Source organism: Colletes gigas, unplaced genomic scaffold (genome assembly GCF_013123115.1).
Source record: "Colletes gigas isolate AHSC1104 unplaced genomic scaffold, ASM1312311v1 Colletes_gigas_Sc00017, whole genome shotgun sequence".
NCBI classification, from domain to species: domain Eukaryota; kingdom Metazoa; phylum Arthropoda; class Insecta; order Hymenoptera; family Colletidae; genus Colletes; species Colletes gigas.
Window position 1 is genome coordinate 223,147 of NW_025106646.1, and position 20,246 is coordinate 243,392.

General features: G+C 38.0%; 2 protein-coding genes across 2 annotated transcripts in view; one reads left to right on the forward strand and one right to left on the reverse strand.

The window, feature by feature from the left end:
• The window catches only part of LOC122400384 (dipeptidase 1-like), a 174,964-nt gene that overhangs the window by 57,723 nt on the left and 96,995 nt on the right, over nucleotides 1-20,246 (forward strand).
• On the reverse strand, nucleotides 13,140-17,226 carry LOC122400383 (juvenile hormone esterase-like). Its single transcript, XM_043401827.1, has 10 exons — nucleotides 16,987-17,226; nucleotides 16,286-16,417; nucleotides 15,826-15,985; nucleotides 15,565-15,750; nucleotides 15,263-15,474; nucleotides 14,815-14,968; nucleotides 14,407-14,543; nucleotides 14,197-14,344; nucleotides 13,940-14,066; nucleotides 13,140-13,615 (listed from the first exon to the last, which is right to left on the reverse strand). The coding sequence occupies exons 1-10, from the start codon at nucleotides 17,179-17,181 to the stop codon at nucleotides 13,408-13,410; spliced, it is 1,659 nt and encodes a 552-aa protein (XP_043257762.1). The 5' UTR covers nucleotides 17,182-17,226; the 3' UTR covers nucleotides 13,140-13,407.

Genomic DNA, 20,246 nt, shown 5'->3' on the forward strand with positions numbered 1-20,246 from the left:
TCTCGCCGCGTGGGCGAAAAAAGCGTCATCCACCCGACGTGTAACAATTTGACGCGGCTCGTGAGCCGAATTTATGGACGACGTATGACAATCGAACGTCGTGTATTTTATAGTCGTACGGACGACATCCATTTTTATTCCCCGAGAAAGGTGCGCGACGAATGTGCATCCTGCGGGGAGGGGAAAAAGGACTGTTCGGGTCGTATCGGGTCAGACTACAGCCGACTTCCGTGGAATAAAATTACTCGACGCCGCGGACGGATCACAATTTCAAATTCGTTCCATTTGCGTTTCATTTGTAAATTCATTCATGAGTCGGTGGTTCGAAACATTTTTTATATCTCGTTCAAACTGGTTAATGCGCGATCTGACTATCTTACGTGTGTGGAGGGTATTTACGTAATAAACAAGTAAATATGTAACTCCTGAATAATTAAATGGTTACTCTCTTTATTTCTTCAACGTTATCGATCTTCTCTCTCAGCTGTCTCTCCTTTCATATTTGTTTGTACATATCGATTACAGTAACGTTTTTGAGCATGTATATACATCTATGTCGACAGACATTACCCTACACGTATATTTCCTTATTATAGAAATGAAAATCTAATTTACAAGAATATAAGAGGACCCAATATCTTTTACCCCCTTGAATATTTATGAATACTATTTTTAAAGATATGACGAACTTTACGTACAAAAGTTGTATGTACTTTTTTATTCAGACAGTATGAAACAAAACAATGGTTCTTACGTCATAAAAAACGCACGCAATGGCACATATAAAATAAATAATCATTGCAACATGCCATAAAATTAATACAAAAACGATGAGAAGTTCTTCGATCATTTTTTTCTTTTGAACGTTATTGTATTCAACTTTCTGTTTAAACGTGACGTCAGCAATTTCGCGCAGTAGGAATTCAGTTGTCTAGAAAATAAAAACGTTGCCGGGCAAAACACACCGAAACGGGAAAAAGCGAGGCGTGAAATTTCGCGTACGAGTCGCGACTACGTTCGGTCGCGAGTTTGATAATCGAGAACGATTAATTAAACCGGGCGACAATGCGAGATCTTTTTTCGCTGGCGAACGCGACCAGCGTCCGTGGGTGAGGAGGTGGTGGAAGGTGGGGAGGGACGGACGCGGAAACCACTTCCGGGGCCGCGACCACTCTCAACGTCCGGTTATTCGTCCCGCAAAGTTATTAATGGCCGAGGCACAACCTCCGAGTTGCTAACGGCCTTTATACAGTTGCTATAATAACGGTCGGGTGAGGAATGAAACATCCGCCCCCGACGGAAAACACGATAAGAGGAGGTATCGGTTTTCAATGCTCCGTGGAAATGTTCCTTTTCTCGCGCGCATCGTGTCTGGCATTCGGAACGGGCCCTCCTCGTTTGGGTATCTGCGATCTGAATTGCTATTATTATGAACGGGGAATTCAAGTTTTTTCTCTCGCCTCGGCCTCCTTCGTTTCCATTGTTGCGCCCCCCGAACGAAGTTATTTTATTAACCTTTCGATGCGAGGGCGCGTGTCACGTAACGCCCCTATATTTCTCCTCGTGGTTCTAAAGCGAATTCTTTTGAAATATTTTATACCTTCTTCCTCGCGTGTATGTGTTCTCAACGTTGCAATATTATTTTTTTATACGACCCTGAACTATCGAGGCTGGTGTCTGGTTCGGAATATAATTTTTAAATATAATTCTATTTGAATGTGTTTAAAGTGTGAAATCATCACCTTTGTGAAAAAATATCCTCATAAGTAGACAGAATTATCGATATTGACTTGGTCAATAGATGAACGATATCGAGGAGACGTACAATGATCTAATATGGCTAACATGAGTCAATTCGACGAAGTTCCTAACAGATCTACTATTGGATTCCCTATTAGAACTTCGAACCGATCGGTGGGACTGGATTTCTGTCAGAGTAAAACTCAACAAAATCTTCTAAATGATAAGAAAGGGTAATTCTACAGTTATCGTGACTTTGCTCAATTTTAACTGACTTCAGTTCTTTTTAACTGTGTTTTTAAAATGTTCCTGAAGTGTCGAGGCTGGTGTCTGCTTTTAAACATAATTTTTATCAATGCGATGCAGCTTCTCTGCATTCGTAATATGTAATCAACTGTAAAAATACTCCCGTGACAGTAATTGCAGTAAGTAAGGCTGCTTAGTTTTCTTAATTAGATATTCCCGTGTAATTTTAGCGTGGCCATATCTTAGGAGTTCCATTTTATTCATGTTAAACTTGTTTATGTTTGTCTAACCATATTTAAAGTTTTTAAATAAATTTCAAGAATCCTCAAGAAGTTTAAATAGAATCGTGAAGAAACGTAAAATCATGAGGAATATTTAATCTTCAAAATTACTAATGCAGTCTGAATTTACGTTTCATCGGCTTTGGAAGGTCCAAAAACATTTCCAACGTTTTAAACGTAAATATCAATAATTGCATACAGCTCTTCCAACTTTACCCAAGTCTTGGAAGATCGTACTGTTTACTCGCAAAATATTTCGTCGCTTTAATCGTGTAAACAACAACATTCTTTACGAAAAGTCGCAGCAAATAAATGAGTTCACGAGTATGATAATTCAGCGTATGCGATTTGCATAAGTAAATGCTGCGTATCAGAAGACTCGGTGTGTCTCTGCCGCGCAATAACACCCGACATGAGTATGATCCGAAAGTCGGGGCGAGTGTTTTCAATAAAAACGTAACGTTCGACCGTTTTCTTCGCTTTTTATTCCACGGAACCGGTCAGAAGTTTTTCAACGTTAGCACGCACGGTACTATCTACGGTATAGTTTCGCGTTTTTTTAACGGTGGATTATTATACGAGGAGCAAAAAAATATGCGCGACCGCGGTTGCGGACGTTCGTTCAACGCGCGGAACGTTCGGAATTAATAATACGCTGGTCTGTATCGTATCGCTACAAAAAGTTCTATTTGCAATAATGAATAAGCTGATTGCGTCGCGAATGAATCAACCATCTCGTTGAAATTAACAAGGTAACTGATTTCAAACGTAGAAACAATTTCGAACCATCGAATCGAGAAATTAATGAAATTCCCGGCAAATTATTTTCGATTCCATTTAATTGGAAAGTTACTCAAATGCTGTATATCTTTTTTTTCAGCTCAGTAATGTGGTCGTTTCGTAAGATTGCGGTTTTTATAATTGAAAGAGAAGAGAAAACCAGAAATTCTATTAAATAAGTATCGGTTATTGGTTTCTCCAAAGAAATGTTACGTGCAAAAAGGAAAGTATATCTTCATTCAAATTTATTTAACGTATTATTTCGCTCTGCTCAAATAATCGATACTATTGGAAATAATTAAACTTAAAGCAACGGTGTATATAGTATCCTCATAATTAATCAAAAACACAATTATGCCTCCAGCGCCGCTCGCTTAAACATCGACAAGCAACTGCATTTAAATGAATCTAGTTTATTATTGTTTTCTTTACGTTTTATGTGTTAACAACTGTCCATACAAATTTAAGTATTTGACGCAAACATATACTAGTAAATTATTTCGACGATTGTTCTGGAGATTTAAAAATATTTTCTCTACTCCACTCGAACGAGATTTTATTTTATTCACAGCTCCAACGACTAAAAGGGAATTTGGTGATTTTTATGGATTTGTGACATTACTTCGAAACGCGCCAAATAACGCGCTCGTAGCAGATTCCGTTTGAACCCCAAAAACCATTTTCAAGAAGTACGCGATCCACTCTCGCGAGCAACGACACGAAAAAAAAAAAAATATATATACAAGCAGTGACAGTGTTCGGGGCTGGTCGACTGAAAGAGACTGCGTAATGTGTCGCAATTTTCTCAGGGCCGGTTCCTTTATGAAACTCGTTTATGCAGCTTGCGATGCATCCCCGTGCGTGACGTCGCGTATGAAAATTTAACAAGGGTCGCGGAAGAATGAAATTAAATAGTTAGCGGCCGCTTTTATGACTCGTGCAAAAGTAACGGTTCGCTGGTTATTTGCGTCTTCTTTCCTTTTCTGTTTTTTTTTTCTTTATCCAAGGCGACCGACAGCATCGGTTTAGCGAGGAAAAGTATGCTGCTCGAGGTAATAAAAAATTCTTTTCCCGGTGTAATTACGGTCTACCCTGAAACGGTCGGGAAAGGAAGACCGCCGTTATCGTCCGCGAATACCAGGGAACGTAAACAGACGTTTACATCTTTCGGAATGGAAGGCAGAGATTGTATTTAACCATCGAAAATCGCCTCACTGCGTTGAATTATAAATTGATGGACGTTGATATTTTTATGAGTAAAATGAAGAATAACTGGGAATCGTGGGAACAAGGGTTTAGGAATTGTGAATATACTATTTTACAACGAAAGCTTCAGAAATTTGGTAGATTCGATATATCTTGAATAACTGTAACTGCAATTTAAATGAGCTTATGTTGAGAGAAGTAGGTATAGAAACTTGTAAAAATTCTGTAGCTACGTTCGTGCAATAAAAGAATTAGCATCAGTTACAAATCTTTTGTCTCAGATTCAAATATAGTCTCAAGAATGAATAATTTTGTAAAAACATCTTTTAAAGTTTGTTTCGTTATTTCTTCGAACTTTGGCTAATTTCAAACCCCGACATATTTGCCATAATATACGGATTCTGGTTAACAGAAGCAAGAAGAGCAGCGGGTATTCCTCGCGTTTCTTACCCGATGTAGCAGTTTGCGTTTCGCGTTGTAGTTGCCAGTTTCTTCGAGCCTTTTTCCGAGCCTTTGAAACGTACCGCGCGATGATTGATTTCAGTTTGGACATTTTTCCCGCGTAGAAACGTTCCGTTCTCGCGGAATTTTCCTCGCATGGGCGAGGATCGTATCTCGTAGCTTTTCACCGTTATCAAATTCCATCGTTATGTTCACTCGCCACGTCCTCTTCTGCTGTGAAACTAATATTGAATTACTTAGTATTAACTTCGCCTATAGTAACCGTATTTACAAACACTTCGTCACTGGATATTGGGATCAGTCAGACATCTGACGTATTCTTTGTTCACGGAAGTTTGGTATTTATCATCTTCGATGGAGGAATATATCAGTATTGATTGTTAAACCTACATAAGTATTTTAATTAGAGCCAGTCTAGCATTGCATTTCTTTCACCCTTATTATTTAATATCTCAACCCATTTATTCACCAGTATATCGTCCATGAATTGATCGTAAATGTAGTGGTGTAACAACAAAAAAAAAACCATTGCACGTTCCATTTGTAACAGCCAAAGTGGCTTTCACGTATCTGCAACACAATATTGTGCGATGCGTTGTTCGAACAATTTTTCATCTGACAAACAGTTAATGAGTAATTCCAGTTCAATGGCTCGCCCTGTACAAACGGAGCAAAGTATTCGCCAAAAAGCGGAAGAAACGAGACAGCATTTCCTCGGTCCAAACACCTACGAGCCCCGTCGTGATTGTATGCAAGAACCCCAAGGCCAATAGAAGCGTTCATCTCGTAGAATTGAGGTTCCTTTTAACGGCCATCAGCGAAACCTTTGATCACCTCCTGGATCCTTATTTCGCTCTTAAGGCGAATGGGGGGTTGGTAAAAAGGAAGCGTTCGTCTTCGCCGTGGTCTTTAATAAAAGTTTTTCGAACCGCTTAAAGTCAAAGGAGGAGGCTCAAAGGACCCTCTCGGTTCGGCCAGAGTCAATACAAGCCGAAGCCGAGACATAATGGTTTGCTCCGTCGTATAATCCACGTTCGTATCCCAAAGGGCCGAGGACATATTTACGTACAAGGACGCGAAGTCGACACCGTGGTCGTTCCTGCTTCGCTTTCCATTGTGAGAATATTGAATTACGTGCCGGTCGCGCATGATCACTGACACGTACAACGTATTGTAACGATATTACGTGCCGACATCACGCGTCTTTCGGATGTATCGAACGCGATACGTTAGTAAATTCAGACATCGGAATGGAGCATGTACAAAATTGTAAAAAAAGTGTAACTACACGCGTAAAATGCATGACAAAGGATGTGTGTCTGAGAAATATTCATTTCCCTTTTGGTATATTTATTTAAACCTTGACAGGGCAAATGATTAGGATCTTATTAAAGGTTCTACATTTGGGGCAACGTGATATTTGAGGCCGCAGAATATTTAGTTGGATGTAGAGGGTGTATTCACAGGTGGCTCAGAAGATACCTACAAGTTTGGTTATTGAACCGAATGAGAAGCCAGGAAAAACTACTGAATGAAACAACAGATGTGTGAATATATATAAAACGTAGAGCGTAAAGCAGCGTGTTTACTAGCTGCAGGAACATCTTGCAGGTCAGGTGCCAGAATGGCGGGACAATGGCAGATATGACCATGCGCAGACATGAGCAGTCTTCTGCAACGTCGCCATCCTCCACGAATGGGCTGCAGATATTTATGCAAGGACGAACGCGCGAGGACATCGGTCCCGAGAATTTCCCTCGAGGGAACCACCAAATCAGAAAGGGTGGGCATCGATCGTGGAGCATCGAACCTCCTTCGATGAAAGAATTCTTAATTCAACAATTAAAGGAGTAATCGTATTTCTCCTAAGCTAATTTCAAAACTTAAGCTCGTTTATAATTAAAAATTTAAAGAAGAATTCAACCCCTTATGGATCTTGTTATATTATAGCAGCATTCTTTATAAAACAAACTCTAATTATTTGATTTCGTGTTGGCCAGCTAAGGAAATAGTCCATTGATAATTTTTCAATTTTTGCATACACTTTAAAAAATATATATATTCGTTTATTTAAACTCACGTTAAAAATTCTCAAAGAATAGAATGTTTTTTTTTGGTAGATTAAGGTAGTTATACCATTTAAGATAGAAATTGATTGCGATGTCACTGAATGGAACGTCGCGGATGATGACATAGGAGAAATGGAAGCGGTACAAAAGTGAAGGGGCGATAGTGCCTGCAGGGATGACTAGAAATGACTACGAAGCGGATCTATTGTTCTGGTTTTTGCTAGGTGACCGTCTCGAGAGTCAGACACCTGTTAAATGAAGTGTCTGGAAACCGTTCTTTTAAGTCGCAGACGCCCCCTCGTGTTAGGTCTCAACAGTCCTAAAACGCGAGCAGGTTAAGTACATTTAACACTCTATAACGACGAGACAATAAAAACTCCTGTGAAATTGATTCTTGGACGTAATAAATGAATTCTAAAATACAATATATTAAGTACACTCGACAATATTTTCGCAATTACTATATTTCATGTAAGTTAGAGAACTTATTTTCGACGTTCTAGCTCTGCATTCGTTGCAAATACGATTCTGTTATGTGTAGTTTAGTTCTAATTATTTCTGATGTAAACAATTGTTCTAATAAGTGTATACAGCTGGCCTTCACAGCACGCGGGGGTGTAGAGACAACGTTATGCGATAAATATTTTAACTATAGGAACAATTACCCCTGAAATTCACGTTCCAAGTAGCAATTGCTTATGGTTTCACAGTTTGTTCCGCATAACAGTTCATTAATATCGCAATAACAAGGGAACAAACGCTACAGTAGCTCAAAATTACACTAAAGGGAGGGAGGGGACGATGATGGAAGCACATTCGAAACAGAAACCTCGCGGACGATGAAAACTACCACAGAACATTCAAGACTTATGTATCTCCGGTTCCAACGTCGCGTGATCTATTTATCTTCCAAAACGCGTCACTCCAGCGACGCGCAATTACTATGCAACATCAATATTATTTTATAAAGTTACAGAAACTGCCAGGATCCAGGGCTGGAATTGTTTCAGGCGCGACGAAACGTCGAAGTTCTAGCGAACGTCAGGGCCACTCCGCGAATACCAAATAAAACAATTCGGAAGTCGAACGTACTTACAAACTCGATTCTTCCCTGAGAATTTCGCTGACTCGAAATATATTTTCATAGAACTTCGGGGAATTTGCAATTTAGCAGTTTTTCCATCAACGCGCACGGAATGAGAGAGATAAATTGTATTAAGGGGGATACCCATTAAGAAAGCAATCATTCAGATAGCTGCTGGAATTTTTATAGCGAGAAACTTTCGGAATACGAGTGTAAACTTTTGAAAACATATTTGCAAACCTTCGACTGCATTGTTCGAATTTTTCTGACGTGTTGCAATGATATTCGTTGAGTCTTTTACGAAATTTTACAGATTCAAGCGATTCGAAATTCCAGGATTAGCTTTGGAACACTACATTGTTAAAATGCAATGTTTTATACTTCAAAATTATTATCACTAGAACTACCGAAGTGGTCAAAGTAACTCGTAATATCTAATAAAAATTGTAAAAAAGTTACTAAACTAGATACATTTCTTCAAGTATCTATCTTTTTAACTTTTTTGATACAAGTAAATACACCATAATTGTCGGTAGTTCCAATATTAAAATCGGTGAGGAACCACTTTTTCGAAATGCACCTCGTAGTATTTTCCACTCGTGTTCTCGAACGTTGAAAGTTTATGTGCGCCTTACGAAGTTTATTGTTTATCGAATTCGATCCTGTAAGTTTCGGCGGAAAGTTAAGAACAGCCCGAAGCATTCGTTCTTTGACCTCTAAGTTTAAGACATCGTGGAGTTAACCGCGTTACTTGTTCATAATCCAATGCGCGTTAACTTTTGCAACGAAAACACGTGTTTCTCGTATGGTCTGGTTACCGTTCCAGCAAGTTACAGTTATTTTTATTGTTCGGTAGATCATGCTGTCGTTGATAACTTCGAATAACTTCGACAACAACAAAGATTCATTTTGAAATACTCTGTAATGAATATACATCCCGTATAATTTTCCATTTTGTTAAAAATATGAATCGAAAACGTCTTGCGAACAAGCTGTTTACTTCTGAATAGAATCAAATACGCTTTTCATCGACTACGTCCACGTCGCGTTTTATTTTTCTTGAGAGAGCAACTTTCGACGGATGTTTTACGCAATTGTACGACTTAATTCTAGGAATCCGATTTCGACGCGAGTCTCGCTGCCAGCGTTGAATAAATTCATTTCAATTAACCGAGCGCTGAATGAAAACGCGAAGAGGCTCGCGTTTCCCGGCGCGGGATCGGTAAATAAAACTGAAAATAAATTCGCAAATCATCCGTGATATTTATGGACGGTGTAATTCACGTCGTTGGAGTTAGTGGTTTTGCCTCGAACACGGATGTATGGGCGTCGGGTAATTTATACGCGCGTGTACGTACGTGTAACGCTGTAGTCGGAGATTTCAGTAGTAAAGCTCAGCGCATGATCAGACTCCGTAAACCGTCGTTCGTTTTTGTGGCTACCCTAACTTTCCTTTTAACCTATGTTCGATTTGGTGTTACCGATACGATAAAGCAACGACGAACTACTCGCTGATTACTTGCTCCAACGATCGCCAGGCGAATTAAACTAAAAAAATCCGTAGCGTACGAGGCCTGAAGCGCCGAGAAGTTTTAATTACACTTCAGAAAGTCTCGAAAAACACTACTCCTACATATTCCCCCGGGGGGAGAGTGCATTTTCCAAGTAATCTGCAAACATAAGTTTCGATGGGCGCATTGAAAAATTCAAGACCACTCTCCTGCTTAACCGTCGAGGCAAGTCTATCAGAAACTGTCGCGTAGGCAAACCGAGTTTCGAACAGCGACGAAACGAGATAAATTAATCGGGTGAAATATTTGTAACAGGTAGCAGTGATACTGTACTTCGACGGTAATAACGATGTTAAAATCGTAATCATAAGGTTACGGTGGAAACAAGTTCAGGGCCCCTTATTAATAGATTATTCAAAGTTACCAGATACAAAGTTCCTTCGGCTGCTTCTCTGCTACGCGTTTCAAGTAGATGTCCAAACTTCTGTGAAGTTTCTAATTCAGGAATCTTGGTCCTAAGTTCTATATTGCTAACATTTCTCTCCCCGTGATTATGTATGCACGGAACGGGCCAATAAATTGCAGTTGGAATTTTTGAATAGTCTCCGGTGCCTCGTAGCTCTCCTGCGAGACTTTGCTTCCTTCGATGGTCAAATATACATATCTAAGTTGCACCAAAGAGTAGGTAAAACTTGCTCGAATCTTCAAATTAGTGTAATCGTTTTTGCACGTGCATCTGTTAACTTGAAAAATAAGGGTGAAATCGCGATCTTCGGTAACAGTCGTGCGAAAGTTGATTCGATCGCAGTGGCAAACAATAATAAACCAGGGTTGGTAACCGAATATATCGTACGAACGGTGGTACATGACGAACATCGATCATCATTAATTGCGACTACGTGTTGTTGCGTACATTGTCAAATGCGGTGTCTATTACCGATGTTTGACCTCGCTTCATCGCTCACCCCAGAGCAAGATAAGGGGGAAATTATCTAGGTGCATAAACAGGGGCGGGAACAAAAACCATTGTCGCCTGTAGGGATGGCAGAGATCGCGAAATGAGCATTTGGAACGTGTCTGTTCGTAATTCGGAGGTCCTTTTCGAGTGTCAAGAGCTGAGAACAAACGGGGGATCGCCTGGAGCCTGTACCAGATCCAACGATATCTGCGTTATTTCCAGGCGATGCATACTTCCAAAACTAGACTGACTCCGCAGTTAGCCATCTACGTATCAGGACTTAGAGTTCTGTTATGACTATTCTCATGTATGTAGAGGTTAAGAAGATAACTTTATACATTGTCATACTAGATTTTCTAAATTACAACCCCTGCAAGAAAGTCTTTGATGAAATTTACTCGTGGGAAACTAAAGGGGCTTCTATTCAAAGTAAATGACAACAAAATTGGACAAATTTTCATTTAGTATCAAAAAATAACAAGAGTAATCACAAACTGCAACATGGATGGACGTTTTCTATACTTATTATATATGCTCTATGCTTATAGAGCTCTAGTTCTTATTATATATACTCTTATGCACTTTTGGTTTAGTTTGGTTTAGACATTTTTAGATTTCATGCGATTAACGGGCCTCTCTCATCTCGATCAACTACTTAATTATAATACTTTTGAAATTTCTTGCTACGCTTCGTTTCGACGAGTCAAGCTATAGATTACAATATGTTCGGGCATGAGTCGCGGCCTAACGAGTACTATGCACGAAAACACAGCGCGATAAGCACGCGTAACTTTGAGTGGAAAAGGAATTCTTTCGAGCGTAGTCCCGTGCGACCGCGGCGAACTTTGTGACAAAAGTGGGACTCGGTATTAAAAAATAGACGAGCATTGTTAGAATTTCTCGTTGATCCTTTTTCACAGACGAGAAACGACAGGGAACGAGAAAAAGCTACGGTTTTAATTACTTCAAAGGAATTACGCCCCCGGAATTTAATAATTCAGAATTTCGCCGTGAAAGTGATTCATAGTGCTCCGTTAGACGAGACTCGGACAAAGAGAGAAGTGAAAAGATTACTTAGAAATGTGAATAGAATTCATTTTTACGCTGAACTCCGGCTCCCGAGACCTCTTGGGTCTCGTCTCGGCGTTATTACGCCGGGCGTCGCTTATCCGACCGTATGGTCCGCCACTTTGTTTTTCCCGCGCTGGTTCAAGAAAAATATTGCTTCAATCTCCATATAGAGTTCACGAAATTTTGGGAACCGACAGCGACTCGAGCGTTGTTCAACCATGTAACTGAAACAGCTGCTGCTTAAAGCAAATCTTCTCTTCGATATAAATGAAATTGTAATTTCATCTGTTGTATTTTGATCCTAAAATTTTTAGACGATTTTTACTCGCACGTCATTCATACCAAGATCTTATTATTTTGCTTTGTTGATATTGACTCACACGTCATCTTTGTCAAGTTCTTATTATTTTTGATTGTTGACATTAACTCACACGTCATCTATATCAAGTTCTTATTATTTTTGTTTGTCGATATCAATCATTCTAATCTAACTAAAACTTCTCTCTAAAATGAATTTCAAATACTTTCCAATATCTTCATATATAAAAACCACACACAGAATGGGTGGCTTTAATACAAAGGGTTGTTTCTACCTTAAATGCTTCCTTAAAAAAGTAGCAGCCCTGAAACACGGAATGTTTTTTAGATTGGTCCAATGAACGTTGCATTTTCATAAAATTTCGCGTCTGACAGTTCGCAATATTCCCTTGTTAGGTGCTCGCGTTTTGAACATTCATAATACATATTCAAAGGCCTATGTGTAAAATTTGCTGTCCATTTGCATCTTTTCAACAAAATATTATTCGTAGATACGATACTTGCACGTCTTATTCTAACTTCCGTTAACGATAACTCCTGTTTGAGTAACGATTTTAAGGAACAGTTCTTTATCTTTGGAAAATGTTTGGATTTCAAACGAGGTTCCTGTTTGCTTATTACAAATCTAGGTATTCGTTTTATTATTGAACGACGTATACCGGCAGTTTGGTAGCAATCTTCCGGTTGCAATGGCGGGAAAGGACGCACATCAACATTTCGACGTCAATATTGATTACTTAAACAGGGTAAAACATAAACCAGGCTCATGGGACGCAAATCCCAGTGTAATTAAATTCTCGTATAAAGCAGAGGATGGTTATAGGTTATAGGTCCATAATATTCAAAAAAGTTACCTTCAAACTTTTCCATACAATTTTACACCTTTTATTATGGATTCAGTTCCAATAATGAAAATCAGTTCGTAATATTCTGACGGGAAACCAGATTATTTCAAAAGTCCGTAGTTTTATTCACAAATATAATAATTGCGTTTCTACAGTTTAAAATATTTATGATATGCATTATATTAATGGTCTCGAAAATTTTTGGGAATATTCTAATCACATTTCTACTTCTAGTTCTCTAAATATTGCACTTTCATCGTTTATCTTTCCTTTCCAGTTAACGTATTCTTGGTTACGCCCATCTCCATTCTTCATTCCCATTGTTTCCATATCCACGCATTCGTGCTTCGCATCTTGCCTCCCCCTGTCGTCTCAGAAGTTTATAATTTATTTCTTAAACCCTCAATTACAGTGGTGCCGCACTAGAAACCGCGCTATTGTTTATTTCACTCCACTCTTGAAATCATTTAACGTTAACGAGAGTATTCAGTACCTTTTTAAATTCCTAATAAAATGAGGAGAAGGTGTTGAAGGGGAATAGCTAAGAAACACTTTTTTCATTATTGTGTAATATATTTTCATTAAAGTCTGCAAATTTCATAATATTAACAAGTACAATAAAAGCTTCAAAATAGAGAATACTTCATGGCTTTTGTTACAATATACAATTTCAACAAATAGAGGACTTTCCTCTGTGGGACCATAATACCTCTGCTATTGCATCATTCGATCTAATAGAGCTGCTTTTAATGTCGACGAAATGAAAGAATATTTTTGAAAAAATCTCGTGCTGCTGTTCAGAGTTAAGAGAGTATCTTGCTGGTTGCTTGTTTCGATTAGTATATGCTTGGAGCGCCAAAGGGATAATTCTTGCATTCAGACGTAACAGGTAAACCAGCATAATACGTCTCCATAACCTCGGCATCCCGCGAGACTATAAAACGATCTTTCATTATGAATCCATCGTTTCCGATATCCATTTGCAATCCCTGCTCCCCTGAAGGTTCCCAACGTGCACCGACCGAATCATCAGGCGTAGGGTTCCTGTGAACATAATTGTTATACTTCAATAACAGTATCTTATATTAAGAAGAACCATATGGCGAGTTACAATTTAAACAGATGTTAAGTGGAGCAACAATTAATTGTGACCAACAATTATATGATTGCTTATATGATTACAAAAATTGAAATACCAACAATAGTGATAGACAAGATTGTACATACAAAAAGAGAAAAGGATAATAATTCATCAAGTGTATATGTAATAAGCGTAGCAATTTTGTAAATAATAATATAGGATGTTTTTACACTATCGATACACAAAACGTTGATATAGAATAATCGATATATTCTACGTTCACTTACCCATATTTTACGAAGTTAGCCCACATCGCGACAACTTTCTTTGAGTACACAACGAACGGATGGTTTGGATCGGTGGGATTCCCTGGCATAGGGAAGAAGAAAACCAGATCGTCAGCGTGAGAAGTACCTGAAACAGTAGATGTCAAAGTTTTCATAAAGTTCTAATTTGAAATAAAATACGAAGAATAAATAGAATGGAACGAGGATATTCGTTTTTCAAAGAAACTACTTTTACGACAAGTATACAAAATAGTAACCGTTTATGTGAGGATTCACTGTTTCGTGGTAACTATATTTCGTCCTGTACGACACTCTGAAGAAATAGACAGGTAGATCACCGTTGTTCTTGGCCACAAATCTTTGCATCAGATCCATTGGTCCGGAGAAGACGTATACAGATGAAGCCTAAAAATGGGATGAGAAATTTAGAAGATGTTTAAATAAAATTCAAATAGCTGCTTAAATACCTTTATGATCTCCCATACAGTGTCGTTCAAAACATTGTTAACTATGTTTATCATGAGATTATTGTGACCTGTCAAATCTACTACCTTAGTGAGACCTAGTAACTTCTGTTCTATCTCATATCTTTCATTATCCAATCCTGTTGCGCAATAAAATATAATTAATTCTTCTTGAAAGGAAGCGAAAATTCTTTTGAATTCTGTTTGAAGTTCAAATTTAAATTTACACTTGTGAGCAGTTAGAATCAATAGATCTAACGTCGAAAAAGGATCAAAGTAACGAGAATGACTCCGCGTCTTTTCAACGGGGAGTGATTCAGTCGACTAGCGAGGGAACACTGTAGTATTGATCGATCATGACTTTAAAAATTAGAAAAGAAAACAGATTGTAACAATCAAACGTATCATTACCTATTGAGTACAAAATTGTTTCTTCCGCAGTGTAACCGAACATCATAGGTACGTGATTATAGTTTCCAGATTGGAAGTACGATATAGGGCAATCATCTATGAAGGCATCATCTTCGGTTTCAGACGTAGGTACGAACGCTATTCTCATCGGTACCTTTGAAATTGAAAAAGTTATAATAAGAAGATGTGGGGAAAAATTTAGAATATACAAAAATGTTGATAACTTAATTACGTAAAAGTATCTTCGTTGAATATGTCAATATCATCAAAAGATTTCCATGAATCTCATTGAACCTGTTATTTATTTCGAGTGCAAGAATTATCGTTAAACACTCCTTTAAAGAAAAGAACCACGAATAATCATTTGCAGCATCAACATAAATAGTGCAGATTTATTACGAGAAATTGCATTGTTGTAAAGTTCTTGACGCAGTTATTGCAATTATACCGGCAAGTTTTCGTTGGTCATTTCCGTGGCTACTGGTATCAGATCCTTGATATCAACTTCTTTCAGAGAGGCTAGAAGATCAGAGTCGCTCTTAGCAGTAATATTTATACGTTTAGCCAACTCATAGGCAGTAAATTTAGACGCTGCTGGTGTCTTGTATCCCCACGGGGCCAAAGAAGAACCACTATGAACTATGACTTTCTGGAATAAACCTAAGAAAAAATTCATCGTGAGGTGACAGTTATACTCTAAGCAAAGGATATCGTTCGCTGACTTGATAAAAATTTTGTGAGCATTCTCACCTCGTGACTTAGGTGATATTATGTGATGAGACACTGACGCGGCACCAGCACTCTCGCCCATTATAGCTACACGATTAGGATCCCCACCGAACTTGGCAATATTCTTTTGCACCCATTGCATAACCAGATTCTGATCCTTCAAACCTTGATTTCCTGTTGCACCAGGGATCCCCAATGACAGAAATCCTGTAAAATTTGATGAGAAATTGTTTCTATCTGAATTGATAATCATTGTATAGCAGTAGAGGAGTCTATCGATACCTAAAGCATTGAGACGATAGTTCATGTCGACCATGATGACGTCTTCCTCTATGAACGAGTCAGGACCATACAAACTCTTAGCACCGGATCCCGATGTGAATCCACCACCGGGTACCCAAATTAACACCGCTTTCAACGTTTCAATCTCGTTGAAATCCATCTGTCAACAAATTAATTAAAAGCACAATGATTAGTACCTTTGAAAAGATCTGCACGACGTAACATTAAAAATGTTGAGGTAGCATTGTGGAATAATTGTCGAATAATCAATTTAATAACTTCTTAGTTCTTACTCGATACACATTGCAATATAAATTATCGAATTAAATACTTCATAATGAACGGATTAAAATTTAACAATTCGGTTGAGTGAATATCACGAATATGTTGATTCCACTTGTAATTTAGTGTTCGAATGCAATGTTTTTATTTTCGAGTGAAATATATAAAGAAGGCTCACCAGTGGCGTATATACGTTCAAGTACAGACAATCTTCACTTCCAACAACTGCATCCTTGTCCATTTGTGGGCATTCTGCTTTATCCTCCGTTGCATCCATCACATCCGACCAGGGTTCTGCTTCCACAGGGGGCTAAGTTTGGTAGATCGAAATATAATGAATCTTATATTAAAATATTACAATATCTTGTACTCAATTTTAGATAATCGCAATAACATCTTGTTTGTAGAATAGAAATGACCAATTTAAACGACTCAATTCCCAATCTATAGAATAAAATAAACTCATCGTCTCGTTCGACTATCTTTGTTTGAGTACACATTATTAAGCATTTTGTAACATGTGATTCTGTATTACGTTTATACTTTTTTATTGATATTAGAATTAATTATTTATCAACCTCATATACAAATATCAACTATACAGTAAAAATTTATTAGTTCATAAAAACGTGTATATTGGTTTCTTATGTATATTCAATTCTCAAGAAATTCTCTATGCAATGTTGTACTTCATTATCGTTCCTACTGTACAAGTACTTCATATATTTAATTTACATACCCCTAATGAGGGCCAGTTAAGTAAAAGGCTGGGTTTAATATTATATACCAACGTTTTACAATTATTTTCTTTCAATCTTTCCAATCCAACGACATAAGTCACATACAAATTCATGAAATGTACATTATTTTATGTTTTACCTTAAATCTGAGGTCACCTACAGGTGGTTGCGCATACGGAATGGAAATGAAGGCAGAATATTCTTTCTTATTAAATATCGTCTTGAATATGACCCCTCGAATTGGCCCTTTGTCCGTTTGTACAACTTGCGTGAAATTTTGACATTTTACTGCCGTTGCGAATATAGCAATGACCACAAAGAGTGAGTACTTCATCTTTGCTCGAAGTAAGTATGCACGTTGTGACAGGGTTGTTGCGGTCTTTACGCCTGCTTATATAGTCCTAATATCCATGTTCTTGGACTATATTTTTACGTAGTTTTAATTTGAAATGGTAATATATTTGTAATATTATCTACAAGGTTGTCTTTCGTGAAATAATATACGACGCAGTATGGGAGTTATGAATTATTCATTACATTCTTTTCTATCATTCCACTGCAATATTTCATTGTACCATGACGTGTGCTGTAAAAATGGATTGAATTATTGTAATAACCGAGACCTAAATCACTGATAAAAGTAACATGGCGTCTGGAAACTTGGAACGAACATACGCTCCTGTCTAGAGAAACGATACGAGGATTATGTATTTTTGTGGATGGTCTTTTCATGCACTGTGCACGAGTAAGTTCAGATCAAACCTTAAGCCATGAAAAATGTTTTTCATTCCACGTCTGAGATTTGTTTCACGTGGGAAAATAATAATTCTTGTAAAAGCAAAAATCAATCTAATAACAGGAAATCGTGTCACGAGTCCTTAGTTGCTTTAATGATATCAATGCAATTATAAAGCTTGAAAATCCTATAATACTATTTATTTTGAATAAGATTTTTCCCTTGTCTTTTTAATAGAAAGTTTTCATAGGCGCTACTGATCGTCCTTTTTTCTGCCTCGTGTCGAATGCACGCGCGTCCACGACACGTGTCAGAAATGTTCTCGACGATTCTCGATTCTTCAAGGACTGTAAAACTAAATAGTAAATTTATTTTTGAAAGAAACTGAATTAGTTTTAACACTGAAACATACTGGTAGTTTCATCAAAGCAGTTAGAAAGTCAAAATCACTCTTAGTGATAAATTAAATGTAATAATAGAAAATCATAAAACAGGTGACTGTTTTGATGTTTTAATACAGCATTCTCGGGATAAATATAAAACTGACGTCCACGATAAATGTGAAAATATTATCCCCCTTATTAGGGAGAGCTCCATTGGAAATATGACCTAGTCGATGACATAAACCTTCGCGTTAACATTAAACCTACCGACCCTTTATATATACCCATTCCTACTATGACTGGTCAAATGACCAGTCTTTCTTTTTTTCTTTTACGAGGCAACGTACTTCTAATTTTTGCATCATGTTACGTACGCTGAACGTTTCGTCCCTCAAATTTTTCTTGTCACTTGCGTGCATTGGGAAATCGCCCTGCTACGTGTCTAACCTTTGGAATGGGGGTCACTTCCGTCGAGATACAGTAGCCCGGTAATTAAGACAATTCGGAGAATACCGAATCCGGTAATTAACACAATTCGGAGAATACCGAATGCGGTAATTTCTAACGTACTTTTGAATCCGCTCCCACAGATTTTTGGGTATACAGGGTGTTCGGCCACCTCTAGCAAAAATTTTAATGAGCGATAGTAGAGGCCAAAATAAGACGAAAATCAAGAATACTAATTTGTTGGTGGAAGTTTCGTTAAAAAGTTATTAACGTTTAAAGTGCCGCTCTTACTGAATTTTTTTCTCGAAAATGCGCAAGATTTCAGGGGTATGTCTATTCACCAAAAATGACTGTAATTGAACCCTACAACCGAAAATAATTTTTCCACAACGATTTGCAATTTTTTAATTTTCTCGAATAATTACACACCTTCTCTATTTTTTTTCTCGAAAGTGGGCAGGATTTCGTGGGTATGTCTAATGACAAAAACTGATTGTAATTGACCCCCGCAACCGAAAATAATTTTTCCACAACGATTTGCAATTTTTTTTCTCCGTTGAAAAATTTAGGCACCTAATTGGATTTTCAGTAAGGAATTTTTTTCTCGAAAGTGCGTACTATTTCGGAGGTATGTGTAATGATAAAAAATGATTGTAATTGATCCCCGCAACCGAAAATAATTTTTTTAAAACGATTTGAAAAATTTTTTTTCGCCGAAAAATTTCAGCACGTACTCGATTTTTTTTCTCGAAAGTAGATAGGATTTCGGAGGTATGTGTACTCACCAAAAATGATTGTAGTTGACCCCCGCAACCGAAAATAATTTTTCCAGAACGATTTGAAATTTTTGAATTTAATTGTTAATAACTTTTTAACGAAGCTTCCATCAACAAATTAGTATTCTTGATTTTCGTCTTATTTTGGCCTCTACTATCGCTCATTAAAATTTTTGCTAGAGGTGGCCGAACACCCTGTATAAACCCCGCGACTTCATTACTCGGGGGATCATAATCGTATCGTCACGTTTAGAGTCAACGTCACGTCTCTCGTTACGCGTCTACGATTTTGATAGTCAGTTATATCTAGTGAGATCGGGCTACAGTACCCTTTCGTATCAATATTAAACCATATAGAATCCGTGAACCGGCATAAATTCTATTACGGCCTTTAGCTTCAACCGACTTACCCCCGCATCGCCAGTGCGTCAACACCGAGCAACAACATTTTAGGTATTTATAATTATTCTTTGGACGCGACAAACATACACAGAACACTTGTATCTTTCTTGTTTGTTTTAAGAATATATCTAGTTTCATTATTAAATCAGAGTTACTTAACTTCTCTAACCCATCATTATATAAAGCGATTATTGTCAGTTAAACGTTCCCACAATAATATAACCTTACCGCTCGGGTTATATTATATTTAATAATTGAAGTTACGAGGTCAATTAACACATCCTTAATCCAAATACAAATTCTTACAACCTAGTGGCTCCTCGATTACGCATCGAGTTCGTCCACGCAATCTAATACCATCCTAGCGGCTCCCTGCTTACGCACCAGGTTCGTCCGCATCCTACAGCTCCCCGATTACGCATCAGGTTCGTCTGTGATTTATCCAACCTCCCAGCAGCTCCTCGATTACGCATCGAGTTCGTCTGCGTTTGTTCCAACCTCCTAGCGGCTCCCCGATTTCGCATTGGGTTCGTCTGCGCCGTTATTAACCATCCTAGTGACTCCCCGATTACGCATCGGGTTCGTTCACGACATTACACCCTCCTACGGCTCCCTGGTTTCGCACCAGGTTCGTCCGTAAGTGACTCCATCCTAG

Excerpts from the sequence above, each read along its gene's own strand:
- LOC122400383 (XM_043401827.1), bottom strand. The coding sequence starts at position 17,181 with ATGAAGTACTCACTCTTTGTGGTCATTGCTATATTCGCAACGGCAGTA. Across the intron at positions 14,544-14,814 it reads AACAATTTTGTACTCAATAG|GATTGGATAATGAAAGATAT; the intron begins GTAATGATACGT and ends ATTGCGCAACAG. Across the intron at positions 13,616-13,939 it reads GCTAACTTCGTAAAATATGG|GAACCCTACGCCTGATGATT; the intron begins GTAAGTGAACGT and ends TTATGTTCACAG.